General features: G+C 31.2%; 2 protein-coding genes across 2 annotated transcripts; one reads left to right on the forward strand and one right to left on the reverse strand.

Moving 5' to 3' along the window:
* Window positions 1–11674: 11674 nt before the first annotated feature.
* Window positions 11675–12241, reverse strand: LOC120182464. The gene has a single exon (XM_039187438.1). The coding sequence runs from the start codon at window positions 12184–12186 to the stop codon at window positions 11794–11796; it is 393 nt and encodes a 130-aa protein (XP_039043369.1). The 5' UTR covers window positions 12187–12241; the 3' UTR covers window positions 11675–11793.
* Window positions 12242–14539: 2298 nt separating this feature from the next.
* On the forward strand, window positions 14540–23116 carry LOC120182467 (centromere/kinetochore protein zw10 homolog). The gene is made up of 14 exons (XM_039187439.1): window positions 14540–15262; window positions 15433–15570; window positions 15812–15985; window positions 16203–16364; window positions 17822–18055; window positions 18128–18277; window positions 18577–18669; window positions 19551–19646; window positions 20770–20898; window positions 21695–21772; window positions 21886–22044; window positions 22125–22275; window positions 22833–22915; window positions 22993–23116. Exons 1-14 carry the CDS (start codon window positions 14714–14716, stop codon window positions 23077–23079), a joined length of 2283 nt encoding a protein of 760 aa, XP_039043370.1. The 5' UTR covers window positions 14540–14713; the 3' UTR covers window positions 23080–23116.
* Window positions 23117–23788: the final 672 nt, after the last annotated feature.

A 23788-nucleotide genomic window follows, 5' to 3' on the forward strand; every position in this document is an offset into this window, starting at 1 on the left:
GAGATTATCAAGAAAAATGATTAACCCTAGGATCTCCAAATTATATTATCCTTGTTAAGAGTTTAACACCGAAATTATCTGGTTAAAATTACGAAAATGCCATTGAGGTAAAAATAGTCCAAGTTGACTCTGAATGAGAAAGTTACCTGAGAATTTGTACTTAAACGATAAATTACTGATTAATTGTTGAGATCCTACTTTTGTATGGAAAATTCATGATAATTCAGTAGTAACATCTGAAAAGACTTTTAACTTGGAAATCTCTGAATTATGAGTAAATACCTGAAGAATAATTTATCGAGGGTGCTCTTCTGTCAGAATTGTTCGAAGGGAATGGAATAGATGATAAGTCTGAATTAAATAATAAGATCGGACGAAGGAAATGATTTAAATACATTAGATCTGTAAAATGACCAAAATACCCTGTAATGGAATGACTCAAGAATATCACCAAGCCCAGGAATAAATGGATATCCTCAAGTTTTGAAATAAATGGAAAAATATTGAGCACCAAAATAACCAAAATGCCCTTATAACCTTGTAACACCCTAACCCGTACCCATCCCAGATACGAGTCCGAAGTGTCACATTGATTTTTCAAACTTGACTATTAAAGAAAATCATGAAAGTTTTAAACTTTCATTAAAATAAAAGATGTTAATTTACACAAGTTGGACCTAATTGAACCAAATTAATCAAAGCATTAGAAATTCACAATTTTGTTACATGTCAACACACTATAAACAACCAAATACTACACTTAACTATTGATCTCTTTGTGGAAAGAAGAGTCTGACCTGTCTAGCTTCAACTCGCTTCTTCTCGTTTATCCAGAACCTACGTGTGAAACACTCACACGCTAAGTCGATGACTTAGTGGGCATACAAAAACATATATAAAAACTATAATTCGGAACAATGCATGAACATTTAATATGATTCTATCATTCATAACCATATATTCATATAACATATACATACATGCACCTGTATTATCATCTTCACTAAATGTGCACATCATCTATCTCTTAGAGCAATTCATAGAGAATCAAATATAACAGTGTAATTCACGTTTGTCTACTAAACTATAACACATATGATCATATTATGCACATATGAAAATAATCTTCTGATGTAATTTCATTTTCAATTTATCTTTGAATGCCCATGTATATTATGAGAACAGAAGGTACGTGAGTACTGAGGTTGTGCACGAATGTTGTCACCACAGCTCGAATAATTCCCACTAGGGGCACTAAATATTTGTCCCGAAGGACCACTATGTCTCGAAGGACCACTGATATGTCCCGAAGGACCACTATGTCCCGAAGGACCACTGATAATCCTCGACTCGGGCATGTCAATTATACCTACAACTCTATTAAATAACATGGGATTAAATGTGGATACACTTCACATTTTCATATCTCTCTTATCATTCATCATATAAACACATTATTCACTTCACATATACAAATATGATCACTCTATCTTTTCATGTAGCAGTTAGCATTATCCTTTGATAATACCGCTTATTACACATAATGTCCTATTAAAACATGGATAAATTATGCATGTAATCACTTGCAAGTAGAACAATTTCATCTAAATCACATATCACATGACTTATAACTTATTCTTATATTTTATCATAAACATATACTCTTATAACTTCTTATCACTTGATTTCATATAGCTCAATAATCACATGACTTATCTAATAAACATATATTCATATACTTTATAATTACATATTTTACTCCATTTCACACATAGCCACATAATCACGTAATTCACTTACACATATATTCATACCTAAATCATATAACCCCTAAGTCTTCCTCATAAAGTTATACTATATGTTCATATAATCTCATTTTATCCTATAAGTCAATACTTATCTTGACTCACTTTTCCATTTATTCACATAATTGATTATATCAATTTATACGATTTATTACACTATCCTATATTTATACTGATCATGAAATCTATACCATAACATATAATTTATATATTAAATTAATCCATTTATCTAGCTTCATGTCACATGACTCCTATATCCTAGTTTCTTTTAAATATAATTCTTCTCAAAACACTTAACATATAATTTGATATCATCATTTATATTTAGGCACCCTAATTTACATACTATTATCCTAAAGTCTTATAACCCTTTTCTTATACAAACCCTTATCCCATATAATATAACTTACAATTGATTATCTTATGAGCACAATTATTTATATCAAATAATTCTTTAACTTAAAACCTATGCCACATGTTCATTTCATCGCTTATGACTTTATCAATCACATAGCTTATGTCACATTTCATACAATTTCATATTCCTTTATCACTTGACTTATTTCTTGTTCCTATATCTTCTCATATACATATAAATATATTCTTTCTCATCTTATAACTTATTACATATGCATGAAATCTTAGAACTTATTAATAAGTAACTTAGATAATATTCTTGTATTATTTCATAGATTATCATATAACGCACTAAATGCACATCACATAACATGTAATGCAAGCATGTCATTCACATAGCACACAATCCTAATCATGTTTCGACTCATGCTATCATATATTCAGAATCTCGGGAACAAACTTATCACATATAATATCCCAAATCAGGGTTAGTGACTAAAATAGAAATTTTGAAATTTTGAAGTCTGATTTTGAAAGATTTAAAAGTTTAGTGATTAAATTGGAATACTTAATGGATGTTTGTTGGTAATTATTAAAGGAAATAAAGGGTAAAATGGTCATTTGACCAGAAAGATTTTTATCTTTCTTTTGAGCTTATAAAACACGTGGAAAAGGCGAGAAAGGAAAAGAAAAGTCTAGAGCTTGGGTTGTCTCCTTCCTCTTCTCTTCCGTAAGCTCTATGGCGAAGGTAAGCTTAATTTCAGTTGGTTAATTCTTGAGTTTTAAGCTTAGTTTTGATTCTTGGGGTGCTAAGAAAGATTATTTAGAGATTAAAGTATGTTGAAACTTCAAAATGGATGAGTTATGAAGGATTAAATATGAAGAGTTTTTAAGTGAATTGGTGAAATAGAAGGAGTTAATAGATTTTGAAGTTGAATATGACTTGTCAAGGGTTAAATTAAGAGATATGAAGCGATAAAATGAGTTTTAAAACATGTTGAAAATCTGGTATGATTCTTGAAGTTAATAAAGAGGAAGGATATTAAGGTTCAAGATAAGATAAATGAATAAATGAGTTTAAACATGTATATGTAAGTTAGGAATTTGAAAGGGGGTGAAATATGAAGCATTTGAGTTGAATTAAATGGATTTTTGTGCCTAAAGAGCAATTTATGGGCAAGATGCATCAGTACACATTCAATATGTACCGATGCATTCTTAAAAGAAGAAACATCAAATGCCAGGAATACATCGATGCACTATGAGTATGCACCGATGCACCAAGACAAATCTTGAAAGTGCATCGATGCATTAAGGGGTGCATCGATGCATGAATATTTCAAAGATATTTTGGGTATTGATGCACCTATAGTGCATCGGTACACCCCTAAAGGAAAAAATGAATATTAGTTTACTAAGTTCATTTAAGTTGTTAGTATCGGATTACAAGGTGTAGGTATCTGATAATTACCTTAAATATTATGTAGATACATAGCCTAAACAAGTTCTGGAATCATTGACAAGTAAGATCGATCAAGGGGAAAGTTTAGTGATTGGTATTGACTAGTGAGGCCAGATGAGTGCATGCTAGTTATATGATATGTAATGGAAATATGACTTGCGACGAGTCTATTTCCTATATTAGAATGCATAAATTAATGAATATAAGCATGTTTTTATATGAGTATATATGTTGTATGTTGATATGTTTTGTATATGATACATGATGTAAGTAAATTATTATTATAAGATAATGGGAGATCTTAAATAAGATGTGTAAAGATATTATCGTAAGAGACAAGCCATGTAAGTATATGTTACTGATAGAATAATTAAGCCAAGGTTTATTGTGATACATATATATAAGAATGCAATGTAAATTACATAAGTGATAAGTCATGAAGCTATATATGACTATGAGAATATTTAAGAGAATAAAATATAAATCAAAAGATCATAAGTTAAGAGACTCTTTGAAAATGGTATATAAATTAGGGGACATGAACATAACAATGATACGAACCTATAGGATAAGCGCTATAAGAAAGAGTAATATATTTAAAAGGAAACTATGTTATAGGAGTTATAACACGAAGAACTATAAACTCTATGAAGAGGTTGTAGGAGTTATGTAGAACTAAATTAAATGGATATAATACTCTAATTAAATAAGGTGAGATAAGTGATAAGGGTTACATGTTATTGTATAGATAGTATAATAAATCATGTAAGCCGGTACAAAGGGAAAATGAGATAAAGATAAATAGTTTTACCTATAGGATTTATATAAGATTATATGTCGGTGTGATAACATGAAAAAGTGAACTAAGTTCTATGATATTGATCCATGTGAGTATAAGTAATGTGATTGCATAAGATATATATATATATGTGTGTGTGTGTGTATATATATATATATATATATATATATATATATATATATATATATATATCATATGATTTGGTATATGCCATTTGATTCATGTGTACACATGTAGATAAGATATATGAATATGAGCTATGCGCTTATAAGTGATATGATCACATGATGTGATAAGGAACTATGAGAATATGTCATTAAGTGATATGATTATGTGAAATAAGATAAAAGATAATGCCCATGTTATGTAATTGAGAGCTAGAGGTATAGTTGGCATGCCAAGAGTCGAGGGTCTATGCGGTCCTTCGGGGCATATATGTATTCTTTGGAACATGTGTGAGGTCTTTTGAGACACATACTTGATCCTTGGATATGTATATGATTCTTAAGGAATTTCTACGTGGTCCTTAGGGACATATTATATTGTACTTCGGTGCATTTCTACGCGGCACTACGGTGCAATTCTACGTGGCACTTCGGTGCATTTATACGAGCTGTGGTGACAACATTAGTGCACAACCTCTCTAGACTCAAATATCTATAGTTCTCATAGGTGTACATGGGCTAATAAAGAAATACAAACAAATACATTATATGTAATGTACCTGCTTTGCTATGTGAAATGTAATATATGTTATATGTAAGGTCGAAAATATTAATTATTAAATGAATGATATGATTGTTAAGAAGTTTAAGTATAAGAATAGATAACTAAAAGACATAAATGGATGGAATATTGATTATGAAATGAGGTTATTGATAATTAAGATAAGATTTATATATTTGTATTCATGTGATTATATGAAATGTTATATTGATTTGTATGATATTATTGTATGATATGTTCATGCATTTTTAGGAATTAGAGTTTCAATTATGAGATTTATATGCCTCACTAAGTCTTCGACTTAGCGTGTGAGTGTTTCACACGTAGGTTTCGGAAAGATCGAAGAGAAGATAAGTGGAGCAAGACAGGTCAACATCTTCCTTACAAAGTTCAGATCAGAAAAGAAATGTTTGATATGTATTTTATTCTTTTAGATGTAGTTGACATGTAATATAAATGATTTGAATTGTATATGCTCTGATAAGTGTGAAAACTTTTATCTTGAAACAATATGAAGTTTTATTTAACGGGGATTTTTTTCTCATTATTTTGAACAAGTAAAGGTTTAAAAGTTGATGTGACACCTCAGACTCGGATCCGGGTTGGATACGGGTTGGGGGTGTTACATCACAAGTCCATTTCCCATGTAAAAATACATATATTCCAACAGTATGCACTCACCTTGCCTTGCTTGCTTTGACTCAATCTTAATCCTTCGATTGTTCCGGAACAGGATTACGTTCTATATCTACATAGTATACATTGATACATATCAGTATGCTAATTAATATATTCTAATCTTTCATTTATTATACTAAAAGAAAGGCTATTTCATCTTTTAATAGAGGTATGCATCGATGCATTCTACAGTGTATTGATGCATTCCTTAACGTGTGCATCGATGCACTACCTGTACATCGGTGCACAAATCATCTTCGATGTTTATTCTTAAGGGGGTGCATCGATGCACTCCTTATGCATCGATGCACTAATTGCATTCGATGTTCATTTATTTGATAGTGCATCGATACATTGAAGATGTATCGATGCGCACAACCCATAAATTCCATTTTAAGCACAAAATTCACTCTCTTTCATCTCAAATCCTCATCTTTCACCTCATTAAATATTCCTAACTTTCATACACATACTTAAACTCATTTCTATTCCATAATCACTTCTTTAACCTCAAAATTCTATCTTTTACATGGCATTCAAGAATCACACTAAATTTTCAACATGTTTTAAAACCCATTCTATCACTTCATATCTCTTAATTTAACCATTGACAAGTCAAATTCAACTTCAAAATCTATTAACTCCTTCTATTTCAAGAATTCACTTAAAAACTCATTTTTCTTAATTTCTCATAACTTGTTAATCTTTGAGTTTTAAGCCACCTAAAGCTTTCCTTAATATTTCTTAACATCCCAAGAATCAACACAAGCTTTAAAAGAAAAGAATTAACCAACTGATGACCTACTTACCTTATACAAGGCTTCACGGTGGAGAGGAGGAAGAAGAAGACTGAAGAATGATCTGGAGAAATTATCTCCTTTCCCACGTGCTTATTACCCTTTATAAAGGGAAACAAAATTCTTCCCTAAAAATGACCATAGTACCCTTATTACTTTCAAACTTTGTTATTAAATCCAACATCAACACTTTTCATTTAAATCCCTAAACTTTCAATCTTTTCTGAGATTGATCACTAAACTACCAAAATTCTATTTTTGTCATTGACCCAACTTTTGGGATGTTACAGACCTAGACTAATTAAATGTCTTGGATTAATTAAGAAATCCAAATAAACATAGGTGTTGTACTACCCTTAAAAGTTATGGAACATAACTTAAGTGAGTAGATCAACCCTAATATTATGTCAATACCTGAATGACATAGATATCACTTGAATGCGTGTTCGTATTCTCAAGTTTGGATCGATGATAATTCTGGAAGTACTTAGCTCAGCTCAACTCTAGAGCGCATTCGATACTAAGAAGTGGATATTCGTGAGACAAATCAACCACGAATACCAGAATGACTTTATTATATGACTAAATGAAATTGAACAGAAATACAATATGTATATGAAATTCAGAAATGTCTAAATTACTCTGAAAAACCCTGAAGTAACTGGGATATAATTGATTACTAAATGAACTAAGTTACCTCAATGATTGCGGATTAAATAAGTGATTTGGTTGAGTCTGGAAATGCTGTTAAACTTACATGATGTATTGCCCTTATGGGTTATGAACCACGAATCAAATACGTCAGTATTATTTTATATCGTTGAAACGTGGGAATAAATAAAGACTATTGGAATATCTATTACGTGATGATTATGAAGATGATTTATGGACAAGAGTTATTAATATTAAAGAGTGAATACCTTAGTAGGGAAAGGAATTGACCAGTCAACAGGCATCAATTCTGGGAGTTGTTTGATAATCTGATCGATCAATATAAAGGGTACATGTTCTGAATCTGCGTTTTCTCCCTTATCAGCTCAAATCACTCAGGACATATTTGATTCACACAAGTAACTCAGATGCAAAGGATTATGGATACCTCAGATAAGTTGAGTAATGGAATCACTCTCCATAAATCTGAATCTAAAATTCATTCAGTATAAAAGTTCCTGAACACCTTCTGTATGCACCTGAATCTGATTAGATCGGCTAGTAATCGATTCTCTTCAATAGGACCTTGTTCCTGGAATTTGATTAAATTGCATAAGTTTACTGTTATCCATATTGAAGACTACAAAATGTCGTTGAAAAATACTTGGACTTTTTAGTGTGTTCCTTATATATTACTTAATCGTTTTATTGTTTTAACATGTGATACACTGAAATCTATGGTTATTGTTTTATTGATGCACTGACTTAATGGTGATAGCTTATGGATTATGACTGCTATCTGATTATTGGTTTTCACTGTTATATGATTACAATGATTAAGGATTTATGGAAATTATGTCACGGTGCAATTGTATTTTTGAAAAGTACAGCTCTGATCAAGCTGGAAAGTTTTTATGGACCTAATGTGACTCTTAGGTATGCTCTGAAGCCCTCAGATCATTCTCGAGTAGGCCCTGCTAAGATGTGTTCTTAGGTAGGCCTCATGGCCCCAAAACTTTCTTGGGTATGCTCTCAGACCCTAAAATATTCCCTTAGGTTAACTCCTTATACAATGGGTTTAAACTATGGGTTTAAAAAGCTAAACTACATTATGATTTATGATATTTTAATGAACTATTATTTGATTAGTATATCTATTATGAGTTATCGTACTGTTGGAACACACTAGACATCCTATTTGTTCTCCTGAAAATGTTATACTATGAGCGCTTCCTATGAACTAAGATCTTCATGACTTCTACTTGATGAACTACCAGTGGAATCCCAGATTATCCTAAAAACCGATATACGTTTGATTCAATAAGGAAATAATATGGCTTTCCATTTATCTGCATGTCATGTAGCATCATCTGGTAGTTCTGTGTTACTGAGTCTTCCGAAGCTCACTCTATTACCCACCATTGCAGATTAAAAGAATTGTACCAATGCAATTATCGACATCAATAAGGGAGTTCTTCTGGCGTTGCTTGCAGAGTATGGTACATGTGATTAGGGGGCATGTATATTGTATTTTGTTTTATATATGAGTATGAAAATATGTTCTATTTCTGAATATTAATAAATCATTTTATGATTTTACATGTTTTAATAAAAGTTTTAAATTTTCTGCTGTTTTTATAATAGATCGCTCCGATGGCCCTATTATGACACCCAGATCGGATTGGGCTATTCGCATCGGTTTGAGAGGGTTATATTTTTGTACTTTGTATCATTTATGAGCAACTCTAAAAAATAATATATTAATATTTATATGTTATTCTTATTTTTTTTAAAATATACATTATAATACATTCATGTACTTAAGGTTTAGATTTGACCTTGAGTTTGAACTTAATCTAGTTAAGTTTGAGAATATTTTGAGTTTAAGATTTTTAAGCTTGAATCAAACTTTATTTTTTTTATTTCGAGTCAAATTTAAAAATTTTAAGCTCACGAGCTTTCGAGTCAAACTTCAATTTTGTATTTTAAATTAAGTCAAACTTAATAATTTTAAACTCATAATTTTTTTAATCGAATCAAACTCATATTATACTTTTTGGAATAAGTCGCATAGAGTACAATTAGTCATAATGATGAGGTCATAACTGGCCAGAGCTACACTACCAAAAATCAAATGCTCATCAAGCACCTGTGATTATTGAGTGCTCTGAAAGGTCATCCATTGACAATGCGACTTAAAGTAGCACCGGCCGTACAAGTAGTTTGGATAAGCGCTGGACGCATAGCTACAAATAGGTTCAGCTGGTTGAATTAATTGTTGCACTAATTAATAACTAAAGTAGAAACACGTGGTAGTGATAATGAAAGTGGTAGTGATAGTGGTAGTGGTAGTGGTAGTGGTAGTGGTAGTGCAGCATGTAGGGATAGACCTAGATGACTCGAAGTAAGTGGATTAAGGCATTCGTTTCCTAAAAGTTTTAAATTATATATATATTTTAAATAATTTTTTATATTTTTTATTAAAAATATATTTCACTAAAATTTTATAAATTTTTTTATACTTAAAATCTTAAAATTTTATTTTTCCTAATAAAAAATCATACGTCTGTTACCGACCGCTGGAGGCTCAAATCCCTATAATTATTTATGTTTAATTTGGAAGACAAATGGAGCAATAACAGCAGCATAATCCGAGTTTTTCAATAATAATAATCTCCAACATAATAAATAAGCGCAAGGAACGTTTATTTTGGCCATTAGCGACCGACGTTGCTACTTTTTCAATTGCTTTTCTCATGTTCCTGCACCTTTTTTTCATTTATTTAAGGGTAAACTATGTGAATAGTCCCCTATATTTTTCAGTATGACCAGAATTGATCACCAATTTAAAAATTAAAGAGAAAAGATCTCTAACGTTATCGATCAGTTCAATTTTAATCCCTAATGTTATCGATTCGTTCGATTTTAGTACCTCAGTCGTTAACTCCGGTTCAATTTTAGTTCCTCAACAGTGTTAGAGACTTAAACAAAAGAGGGTTAACAAAAATTAATAGCGAAAAAACTTAAACCGGACATACTGATAATGTGAGTGACTATTTACCCTTAATTTTAAAATTAATGACTAAAGTCGACAAGATCCTAAATAAAAAATACTATTAGCACAGTTTACCCTTTATTTAAAACTAATTAATTCTTAATAGAAAATTGGAACAGACACTCTTAAATATATGACGTGCAGCCCATGATAAGGGTCATGGTCCCACCTGCTTATTGATGTTATATCAGACAAATACTAAAATGTAACTTTAAAAATATGTGTAAATAGTATCAACCAAGCGAATTTAATAATAACAAATTATTGTTATTTTTTAAAATTTTAAGTTACAAAATTAAAAATTTTAAAAATGTCATTATATTAATGTCATGATTAAGAATTATCTTTAAATATATATTATCTTATATTTACTTTAGATTAATCAAAAAAAGAAAAGTGAAAAAATTAGGTTCAAGTCATAACATTTATATAGTGTGCGTATTATTAATAAATTATTTTTTTAAAATAAATATTATCTTTCAATTATTTCAAATAAAAATTAGAAAATGTTTTTTAAATTAATATTAATATTTGTATTCCTTAGCTGAATAATCTAATTAGGAAAAAAAATAGAAAATGTAAGTATTGAAAAATTAATTCGGGATCTAAACTATTTATTATAGTGTATTTAAAATCGATCTTGTGAAAATGATAAATTCCACAAAATATAATAAATAATTTAAATTCGTCACATATTCATGATAAATTTCATATAATTTTCGTCTAATTCATATAATAATTTTATTTTTAATATATTTTATAAAATTCTTCACGTAAACATCACAAGTCCTATTTATACTATAACAAATAATTTAGATCTCAAAATAATTTTTCAGAAATAAATACACCCACAATATTTTCATATTTTATTATTCATATTAATTTAAGATCATGACGTAATTTTCCTAACTAACTGACACCTTGCTACATAAGTTACAGATATCTTGTAAGTAGAGATATTTAACTTGCAATTACCCCACCCTTCATTTTTAAATAAAAGAAAAAATCCTTCTTTGACTGAATCTTCAGGTTATATTATATCATCCGTTTTTAATTATTTATTAATATAGAGTAATTATAAAATAATAGTATTTGTTTAAGATAATTTTTTAATTATTTAATATTAGATATTTATATTTTGATATTTATGATATTCAAACTCAAAATTTTAAAAAATACTAACAATTCTTTTATTACTGAAGTCTTGTTCGTGTTTCATTCGGTTTTCTGAAAATCCGAAACAGGGTCCGAGTTTTTTTAAGCTGAAATTATCTCTAAGCAAACAAATATTTATATGATCAAAACTTAAAACCAAAAGCAACTATCTATTATACAAGTAACATCTCTAAGTTTTGCAGTATCATTTTAAGACAACAATATCATATATGATCTGATAAAGCCAAACCCAGTTCAGTATATCACACGTCAAACACCTAAAAACCAACCAAAAAGGAAATTCACAACTAGTTTTTCAGCCAGCTCACGCGGAAAACTGACTGATACTGCACCAAAATCAGCAGCAGCACAATGAAAGCAGCCACCGCCCACGGTGAGCTACCCTCCGGAGGAAGATGGTGAGTTCGGCGGCGACGTTCCCACGGTGATGAACTGAATAACCACATATCACTAGTATCAACAGAGGAGAACCAACGAGCCAAGAGTATGAGCAGAACCGGTGTGGCAAAAAGCACCCAACTCAGTTGCTCTTCAGCGGTTTCCAGAACAGATTCATAGTTGGCATACCATGATATTCCGAGAAATATTGATGTCACCGCCAGGATCAGCAGAACTGGGTAAGGCAGCGGACTCAGAGAAAATGAATCAAAGATGGAGCCTCCTCTTCTATAATTGGCCATAAGCCAGGACTGTGGTTCTTTACTCGGCTCCAATTCAAATGGAAGGCTTAGGGCATTTATAAGGCCGGGGTTGCTTGAATTCGTGGTTCTCTGCTTAAACCAGGGTATTTCTGAAACTAATTTTCTTTTTTAGGATAAACTACACGTTCAGTATCTAAATTAGCACTCCTATTCCATTCTAGTACCAAAATTTTCATCTTTCTAAAATTACACCTACATTTATGTTCACTTAAACTGATGTGTCAGCTCTATCGTTAATTTTTTAACGACAGTGTATGAAAATGAAATAAAAAGTAAACTTTAGGTATGAATTTTTTAAAAAAATAAAAATTTAAATACTAAAACATAATAAAAATAATAGTTTAGATACTAAACGTGTAATTTACCTCTCTTTATTTGGTTTTTGTATTTTTCCCTCGACCTCTTGGATTTAGGTTTGAAATCGGCAGTCGTGGGACCTAGAGGTGAAATCAATGATATGTTATCTTTATTTTTTAGTTAATTATATCACATATCCTCAAAGTATGACTCTCATTTTAAATAGACCCTTAAACTTTTAAATATTTTAATTCTATCTTTAGATTATGACTATCATTCTAAATTAGTCATCAAACTTTTTAATATTTCAATATTGTCCCAAACTATGACAGTCATTCTAAATTGATCCCAAACTTCTTGAACAATTCAATTTCATCTCAAACTATATGTATATACTAATTCCATCTCAAAATAATATCGATCTTTACTAGAGAAACAATATTGTCCTATCGAGTACTGATACTCTCTTTAGAGTATTGATACTCATTGTGATTCTAACGACTTTTTTTGAGTTTAATGCAAGCAGTATCGAAACCAACATGATCTGGACAACATTAAATGTAAGAAAATTACTCTTCAACACCTATATTATCTCTTACAATAACTCTAGTCTAAAATTCAAGGTCTTAGAAATTAATATATGGTTTTTTTGAGATAATTATATAAGATATTCTCAATCTATAATTATAATTTTAAATTAATCTCTAAACTTTATAATATTTTATATGTAACCAAACTATTAATATCATTCCATTTTACTCCTTTTACTAACACGTCGTTAACTCTATTAATAAAAAGATTTCATATATTTTTGAGGGTTCTTGAAACTAAACCAGTGACCTTCTCAAATATTGATATATTGATAATTTACACATCAAGTCCTCATTATTTATTCATTCAATCAATTTGATCTTAATTTTAATTTAATTCTCAAATCAAATATTGACATGTGTCACACCTGATTAGAGGGATTTTTTTTAAATTTATTGAATTAAATTAAAATTATGGCAAAATTGATTGAATGTGCAACTAATAAGGACCAAATGTTTAAATCTTCCAATATTTTAAACTGCTACATCAACTACTCCATTAAATGTTAATAACAAGGGGTTGATTAATAATATTTAAATAGTTGAGTGGTCTAATTAAAAAAATTGAAAGATCAACAATCAAAATGAAAATGGATAATAATTAGGTAGTAATAGGTATAATTTACCCTGTCTTTTAAAATGTCATAAGTTCAATTCCCAAAACCTTAAAAACATGTATAATTAATGATATTTTAACAAAAAGATCAAAAATAGAATAATACGAATAATTTGAGGACCAATATAAAATATTTTAAAGTTTAGAGACTAATTTAGAATTAGTTTATAATTTGGGAATTGGTAAATAATATTTTAAAATTTAAAAACTAATTTAAAATAAATCTTATAGTTTGGAGATTTCCTATGCAATTAACTGTTTTCTTCCTCTTTAATACATATATCCTTTTTTTTTATTGAAAGGAAACTATATCAATGATCATTTAGCTATTTACCCTTTTTATTTTAATTACTGATCTTTTAATTTTATTAATCAGATTATTTAACTATATAAATATTATCAATCAAGTCATTTGTCATTTATAGTTAAATATATTGATATATTTACATATTTGATCCTTATTACTTACACATTTAACCAATTTGATCCTAATTATAATTTAATTTAATAAATTTAATTATCAAATCAGATAGCGATATGTGTCACACCTAGTTAGAAAGAATTTTTTAATTTTTAATTTATTTAGTTTAATAATTTTTCACTTTATAAGGTGACACGTATCATCTTATGAATGAAATGTTAGAATAACTGTTTTCCAAGATATATAATATTTTAAAGTCTAAGGATCAATTTAAAATAAGTGTCATGGTTTGGAGACCTCTTATGCAATTAACTGTTTTCTTTCTTCTTCTTTATTTCTTGAAAGGAAAATATTTTAATAGATCAAAGAATAGGGTTTTCAACAACACAATAGAGTTTAGATGTTCCTCTGGTTATGTAAAGCAACGTAGAAGCATCATCACTCTTGGTGCCATATATGTTGAAGAGAACTAGTACAAGCAAGCATGAAACCCAGTTGATCGGAACTTCACTTTTCCCATTATTGGATTGCTCATATCCTATTACATAGAGATCTTCATCAACATCTTCGAAGCGTTTGAAGATGGACCCACTCTTTGATCAGATCAATGTCCGCGATCTCCTCTCCGGCCACGACCTCTCCGACCCTTCCACGCCGCTATCCGCACCGGATCTCCGCCTTCTTATCAGCCGCCTTGAATCCCACTCTCTTCACATCAAATCGAAAGTCCGTTCTTACCTTCTTTCTCACCGCAACGACTTTGCCTCACTCTTCTCCCAGTGCAACGATGCCGTTTCGAAGACTAACGAAGTCTCTGACAATCTCTCCGATATTCTCTCTTCGATCTCCGACCGCCCGATCGATGTCGAGATCTGTAAGTTGGTTTGTGAGATTGGTAGCGCAACGAAGGAGGCTAGGGAAAAGAGGGAAATGTTAGGATTGTTGAGGATAATTGTAGCGATTTGCGAGAGATTAGAAGGCGCCAGGTTGGCTTTGAGTAATGGCAGGCTGAGATTCGCCGCCGAAGAAGTTAAAGAGTTGAAGAAGGCTTTGAGAATTGGCGATGAAGAAGAAGGAGAGCCTATAGTCTATAATTTATTGAGGAAGCAATGGGCGGATTTATTCGATGAGGTAAAGTTATGTTTGGTTACAGAGAAAAGAGGCAAACTGAGAGACATAAATAGATTAAATATGACGTTTAAAGTTTTGATCTCTTTGGTTTTTTCTTTCCTCTTTCTTTTTTCTATTATTCATTTTTTTGGTGATTTACATTTTTAGAGGAATTGTATTTGGTTTTGTAGGTGCAAGACTTGTTTTCCAAGTTGATGGAAAATGCTGTTCGGTTCGAGCAGGATTCTAGATTAATTAGAGTGAAGTACACATTATCTGTTGATAAGATGGATGGGATTGAACTTCGTACAGTTATGGAAGCAATGGATGTAAGATTTTCATTATGTTCCTCTTGCTTATAGAATGAACCAGCTAAATCTTATATTTGGACAAGTTTTTATTATTTTGTTTCCAGGATGGAGCTGTGATAAAGATAAACAATATTGAAAGTTGTCTGCTCTTGCTTAAGTGTTTAGCATGTGGTGATGATATCAAATTGTCTTTTATGGTCAATTGATGCTGATATATTGTTGTTTAGCATGTGGTGATGATATCAAATTGTCTTTTTAGGCAGCTGGAATTCTGGATTATAGTCTTGCTAAAGCAGCTGACTTGATAATTAAGCATGCCATCACTTCGGCTGCAAACTATGAATCACCTATTGCATTTGTAGAAGATGTAAGCCAAGGTTCTGAAGGAATCTCAGAAGTAGTATTGAAGATATTACCTTCTCAAGATCATAATGTGCGTGCTCTCTACCACTATTCCAAATCCTTGGTTGATATTTGACACAATTTAATTAACTAGGATGTTTCTTCAGAAAGTAAAGATAGCTGATTTTTTTATTGGAACATGAAATTAAATAACTTAATGCTTTCTCCATGTAAACAATTCTTTTTGACATTTTTCTTGAAAGCGACTCATGGATTCCAGTGTGAAACATCTCCTCTGTTATGCTCAGGTTGTTGATGTGGATGGTGATTCTATCTATGCGAGAGTTATCCAAGTCATTGAGTTTATTTTCAAGCATCTATGCTTTGAGAATGGTTCATGGATTCGTTCTTTTGGAAGGTTAACCTGGCCTAGGATATCAGATCTTATTATCTCCAAGTTTCTTTCAAAGGTTTGATTTTTCAATGCTTGATTTCTAAAAGACAATTCTTTCTATTCTACTTTGCTTTTAGAATGCTGAATGCCTGCATATAGGTGGCAATAATTGATTTCTAGGATATTCTTATTTTTATATTAAGTGGGCATGCGGAGAATCTATACCTGTAGTACATATAGTACAATTAATAACATATCATGTACTCTGTATTTGGAGCATGAATTTGGTAGTACTGCAAACAAATTGGAGACATTTTACTAGGGGCTTCACAGTGTACGAAAGTTGCATGACTTGTGATTTAGCTGCCGATTCATCTTTTAATTCTGCCCTTAAAAATTTAAGGATGGCTTTATTTGCAGGCATTAATGTGTGCCTTAAATGGATGAGATGGTTAATATTTAGTATTTAGCGTCAAATGGTACAATCAAAGATTATTATTTATCAAATCTTTCCCTCAGGGATATCTGAGATATTTGTATGATTAGTTAATATATTTATATACATATATTTCCTCTTATTTCAATCCAGTTTTATGATGGGTTGTTCTGTTATTAATTTTTCTTACATAGTACTCATTTGTGTAGCAAAAGAGTTTTAATGGCTAACACTAGACAGGATCAGATTTTTTTGTACTCAAAGGTCGGGATTTAGAGTCCACTATAACCCTAACATAAATTATGAATTATCTGTATAACTTGGCCTTGCATTTATTAACTAATATTTATTTTTACGTGTTTTGCACATGAGCTTTTTAGATTTCAAGTTATCTGTATAACTTTGCACAACATGAAAAGGTTGTAAAATTTATCTTTTTCTAATTTTTTTTAATGGGTGTTTAAATGGAAGCAGCGTTGTTGATAATTTGGATAAATCTTATTAATATTTCTAAAAGAAGATTGGAATGGCAGTTGAGAAATATAGTGGATATGTACATTTTTGTCAGTTCAAAAGTTACTATATATTAATAAAAAATTATAATATATATGATTGATTATTTGTAAATAAATAGAAGGCTATTGTGCATAATCTTCGTCTATCACTGTCTTGACCTACACTGATTCCTGTTATATTTGTGGCTATATTGTATGACCATGTGAACTTAATCATTCTTCTAAACTTTGTAACCTTTATATCTGGGGCTATATTGTATTACCATGTGGACTTAATCATCTTTGTCTTCTTTACTATCTACTTTGGCATGTATAGTCTCCAGTGAGTCCTAAAACCTTTTGGTTTTGAAGATATATGAATGTTTCAGTAGAATTAAATAGTAAGCAATTTGAACCAATTTGCAAAATGGTTGATGTTGGAATGATGCATGAAAAACCAGGGGATAGCGTTGATTTATTTATTTATTGCTTGATTTGCTATGTGATGATTATGGTTTTGGTAGTATCATATTTTATTCTATAAAGGACCTTCTGGGTGTATTTTCTTTTTAGCTTTGTAATAATTGGCGTTAGAATCTTTAGGTTGTCCCTGAAGATGCCTCCAAACTTGCCGACTTTCAGAAGATAATCAAATGCACGTCAGAATTTGAGATTTCCTTAAAGGAAATGATGTTCATATCGGCATCTGATGGAAAAGATTACAGGTTGAGCAATTATGCTGAAAATGTTGAGGTTCACTTTGCATTTAGGAAGAAAAAAGAAATCTTGGGAAGAGCTAGGAATTTACTCCTTCAGTGTGATTTCTCTGTTCCTCAAGTAAGTTCTTAACAATTGAATTTTTGAGCTTCTATCTTTGATTTATTTTCATTAATAATTTTTTTTCTGTAGGATTACACTCCCAAAGGTCCTTTATTGAAGAATGATGGAATGACTAAAAATTCTTCCAAACAAGTTGTTGATTTGATTTTTTCATCTGAGAGGTGTTTGGTATCAAAGGCATCCTCCCAACTGATGGAGCTAGTGCATCAGACACTTCAGGTAAACTACCAATTTTCCTATTTTCTTCTTGCAATACTATGGTTCATTTTCTTACTCATTGCAACATAGAAGTCTGGGTTCCTTTCGTCATGTCTGGATAGACCCAATTTTCTTACAGATGAAAGATTGCACGGTTTAATGTTATTGCTTTCTCTTTATAATTGATATAGTTTTGTAGGTAAATGCAATATCTAATGTATGAATCTTATTTAAATTAACTGAAGTTATTTGCAGTCGATCATCCCATGCATTTTCATATCTTGTTTAAATTAACTGAATCTTATTCATATCCCTTGCAGGATGTTTGCTTGTCATCCACAAGAGTGGCTTTGGAGTTCTATTATGCTGCAAGAGATGCTATACTTCTTTATGAAGCTGTTATTCCTGTCAAGGTTTGTATTTGAGATTGTGAAGTTACTTCACCTTATCCTTTCATATTTATCAAGACGCATTATCACTATTGTTGTTGACGTGTGTGCTTATAGACATGGTTGTGTGTGATTCCCGAATGTGCACACTGAAAGCTGGTCTATGCCTATGTGCATGCACATCCATGCAAGAGTAAAAAGCATTCTGAGCTACCACAATTTTTTTATGTACTGATATATGCGCATAAACATCTATAATTATGTAAAAGACCAGAGGTTTGTAGCCCAAACCGAAGTAGAGTGCACATTTAATTTATGTGCCTTTTATATGCCTTAACTAAAAACCTTGAAGTGTTTTATACCCATGTATGGGAATTTGTAATCCCAATTCCTTTATCTTAAATTGACTTGCCATTTTGGCATATCCTTAAATCTCTTCATCACAAAACATCAATCTGTCAACCATCTATCATCTAGACTATCTTTGCGGATCCTTGATAATTTCAATTATTTTGGTTCTGAAATCTCCCTCTCAATATTTGCATTCATAGATTTTTGGTTCTTTTTTAATTGGACAAGATTCTTATAAACGAATAATAACATTCTTTCTCTTGGAGCAAAGAATCTATTACTTTATGAGATGCCTAGTCTTTGCTTTTGACATCCAATTAGTTGGTTGTGCTTTAGGCTAATCGTGTTCACACTGAAATTGACCTTAGTTTTACAAATCTTTTCTAGCTTGCAAGAAATATCATGAATGTTTTTGTCGCATATTTGATCACCAACTTTCTCTCATTGTACTTTGCTTTTGAGTTCTGTATAAGCTAGGTATACTACATATAGATTTGTTGCAGGGTTTTGTGTGCTGTGACTATGTTTCTAACATTTATTTTTCTCTTGTGAAGATAGAAAGGCAGCTTGATGGTATCAACCAGGTTGCTATTCTCATGCACAATGATTGTCTTTATTTATCTCGGGAGATACTTGGGCTTACATTTGAGGTATGTTGTAGACTTATAACTTGCTTGAGAAAAAAGAAAGAAACAAAATGAAATGTGCATATATACTATTTGGACATATCTGTGCATATTTGCAAATCTAGAACTAGTACTAGGTAGGGCTATGAATGAGTCGAGTCGAGCTCGAGTATTGCTGAGCTTGACTTGACTTGAAAACTCTGAAACGGAGTTCGACTCGGCTTGAAAACTCGCTAGCCTAAAATTTTCAAGCTCGACTCGAACTCGAAACCATGAATTTAAGCCAAAAAAAGCTCGAAATAAAAAAAAAATTCTTAAATTTAACCGGGTTAAAGATCAAGCTCAAACTCGAACCTGAATCTTAAGTACATTTATACTGTATTTTTTTGAAAAATCAACACATAAATGTTAATATTGTTAGTAATTTAATTTTTTAAAAGTAAAATTTTAATATATTATTTTTTTGAAGTAGCTCGCGAGTTTTTCGAGTCTAGTATGAAGTAGTTCGTTTCGGCTCGTTAAGAACTTGAGTCGAGCTTTATCGAGTTTTGACTGAGTCGATCTCGAGTAGCTTGCGATCTGGCTTGTCTCATTTACAACTCTAGTACTAGGCAAAAACTCAATAAATCCTTGTACTTAATTCAAGTATCATATGAGCTCTTATCCTTATATTGTCAGTTGAGTCCTTAATTTATTTTTCAAAATCAATTGAACTCTTACATGAGAGGAACATTGGAACAATTAACTCCTTTTCTCTTCTGGGAGAGAGGCATGAATGAAATGTAATAAAAATGTCACGTTGCAATGTTTATTCCACATATTTTTCCATGTTCCAGCTCTATCGAAATTGGAAGAAAGTGCTAATGACGTTATAGTTTCCATCTAGATAGGGGTTCACACTTTTTGAAATAAGTTATAAGGGGTTCAATTGATGGCAACAAAAAGATAGGGACTCGTGTGAATTTAATTGAATAAGGTGGCTTATTTTATATTTTATCCTTTGCCCTTCATTCTGAATAGGGAGATAGATGCATCTTTGCTACTATTTTAGTGATTGTATTTGTTTAATGCAAAGTACCTTTGCCGTTCCATTGTTTTAATTTTTTCTCCATACATGTTAACTAATTTATTTGAACCTAAATGTCAGTACCGCACCGACTTTCCAGATTCCATTAAAGAACATGCTGTATTTGCTGATATGGCTCCAAGATTTCATATCATGGCTGAAGAAATACTGCAGAGGCAAATTCAGATTGTTATTTTTAATTTGAGAGAGGTAGGTTTCCTCTGTATTTGTCAATCTGGTTTGCCTGAGAATTTTGGATGGTGATTACATAAGACCGATTGTATCTTAGAGTTCAAACTGGAGGCTTAATTCACTGTTTAAAAGCCTAAGTTAGGGCTGATCCCACCCCTTTATTTTATATTTATTATTAAAATCAAAACTAATATATTGATATTTCAAATATTTTAAATGTAGTTTAAAATTGAAACTAAATAGAAACTTAGAAATTGAAACCCAAGGCCGGCCTAAGATGGGTGTGGTCTAGCCAGGTTGCCCTCGCCCCGGATAATTCAAGTTAAATCCATTATTAATTTGATTAAAAAATTGAAGTTTCTATTAGTTACAAGGTTACAAGGAGACACTTTCATCCTAACCTTGTTCAGTTGAGGTGTAGGTCCACATTTTGTTTCTTTTTTTTCACCATTTGCAAATTTGGGTAAAACTCTAGGCTAGGCATTTTGGTCACTGGACTGATGCCTGCAGCTTTTGTGCACGACTTGTTTTAATACTTTTGGTGTCACATTTGGAACTATTTTGATTTCTCATAATTTGTTATTGGACTTCTAAGTTTTGTTAGGTTAGTTTGCATGTCTAAAGTAAAGCACGAGGAAGCCATACAAATTTGTAGTAAAGTTGGGAATGGTGAAACAATATAGTTGATCTAAAAGATTAAGAATGGTTGAATTATGACTGATAAATCTGTGGCAGTTCTAATGTGATTATTATCCCTGTTTACAGTATTATTTGCTACCGTGGATGACCTTTTGCTGATGTTTCTGTTTGTTAGGCTATAGATGGTGCTGACGGATTTCAAAATACCCATCAAATGCAGCAATTTGAATCTGCGAAATTCAGCATAGAACAGGTATTGTTGGTTTATTTTATTGTCATACTCCAGATCCTTCTTATTGTTATTATTATTATTATTTTTGTTTTTTCTTTTTCAACTGATAGTGATGCTGAATGGTTGATTATCAGGTTGTTTTTATTCTTGAGAAAGTACATATAATATGGGAGCCACTGTTACGGCCCTCAACTTATAAGAGAAGTATGTGCTTGGTTTTAGAGTTCGTCTTCTCAAGAATCACAAAAGACATACTGTCGCTTGATGATCTGGCTGCGGAAGAAACATTACAGGTCTGATCGATCACTTTTTTAGTCTTTGTAGCTTTTACATATCTCAGTTAAAATATCTTAACCACGAACTTGTTGAACAGCTGCAAAGACTAATCCATTTGATGCTGGATAACCTATCCTCTTTATTGAAGTCTCTGACATCTGTCATCGATTCTAATGGGAAGTCAGAAGACTCCTGCCATCCTATAGATGATAGCATACCTTCTTTACGGAAAATTCGGAAACTAGCAGGCATGTTCTTCTCATATCCTTAAACCTCTTGATTAGTGTTGTAAGAAGCTTGAGTTCAATTCGAAATTCAAAGTTCGAAATTTGGCTTGAGCTTGATTTTCACTTTTAAAGCTTGAGATTGATCAAAGTCGAACTGCTTGAGCTTATTTGATTAGGCTCGATTAAACTCGTGTTTATCTGTTAAAAATGAGCTTGATACATATGCTGAACTTTGAACTCGAAATTATTTGTCTATTTTCAAGCTCTAGTTCAATTTTAATGCTAGTTTTTTTTTTTTATAAAAAAGAAGCTCAATTAGTTACATGAGCTACGTGAATGAAAATCTAGGATACTTGAATTTGACTTGAATATTCTAGTTTTATTTAAACTAAGCCTGAAATTCGAGTACAAGTATCCGGTTTATACTATAGTAACTATACTTGAAAAGAGTTGATCTGCTTCCATATATTGTATGGCCATGGCTCTTGGCTCTTGGGTGCTATCTCATTCGGGTAGAGGTTAATGTTTAAATGTAAATTCTGGTAATTGAATTTGGGTCTTGTCATTTTGAATTACAGAATTGTTAGATATGTCTTTAAAGTCGATCACGTCTGATTGGGAAAGTGGAGAACTCATCAGCTGTGGTTTCACCATACCAGAGGTATGTATGAGTTAAACAATCTGGGTTTTTAGGTATATTGATGAGTGCATTTGTAACAATTTCTCCCTCTTGGTCAGTTGAAAGATTTCATCAGAGCAATATTTGCAGACTCAACATTGAGAAAAGAATGCATATGGCGTATAGAAAATGTGAGTTTGTATTAGGACTTTTACTATTGCTTGATGTTAGGTAGTAATTTTATTGGCATTGCAATCAATTTGTTTTCAACTTTTTGCTTTATTATATTGTAAATTATTGATCGACTAGCAATTAGCAAAAGATTTTGTGGTAATTTTAATGGTAAATATTTGATATTCAATTATCTTTTTAGTTCATCAAAAACCAATTATGGCTTAGTAGTGGGCACTATTCTGTTGATTCTTGTGGTTCCACAGTAATTTCTGTTTTGGTATTTGAACCCAAAAGAAACAATATTAAATCATTGATTTTCCTATTATATTATCCATCTTATTCAATCATTTAATCAAATTTTTAAATCTTAAATTGAAGTAAATTTTTAATCAATTATCTGTTTTGCTGATTATAAGGTAGTATATGTTCATAATATTTTTTAGTTATTGACAACATACACAGATGTAGTTGTTTGTTTATTATTCTAAATAAGTATTAGAGTTTGTGATTATTGCTTAAATTATAGGAAAATTATTTTTTAGTTATTGCTTAATTAGATTAGGAATAGTTCTTCCATATATGGCACAGAGAATAGGTAATGCCCCATAGACAAATAATTGTATGCATGCAATTGCGATACTTATAGAAAACACAGAAAGCATGAAACAAGATATACACAAAATGGAATTGTCCCCAAGTAACGTTGATAGTAGAATAAACCTAAATAATAGGTGCTAAACT

The sequence above is a fragment of the Hibiscus syriacus genome, unplaced genomic scaffold (genome assembly GCF_006381635.1).
Source record: "Hibiscus syriacus cultivar Baekdansim isolate YM2019G1 unplaced genomic scaffold, ASM638163v2 tig00112663_pilon, whole genome shotgun sequence".
Classification (NCBI taxonomy): Eukaryota; Viridiplantae; Streptophyta; class Magnoliopsida; order Malvales; family Malvaceae; genus Hibiscus; species Hibiscus syriacus.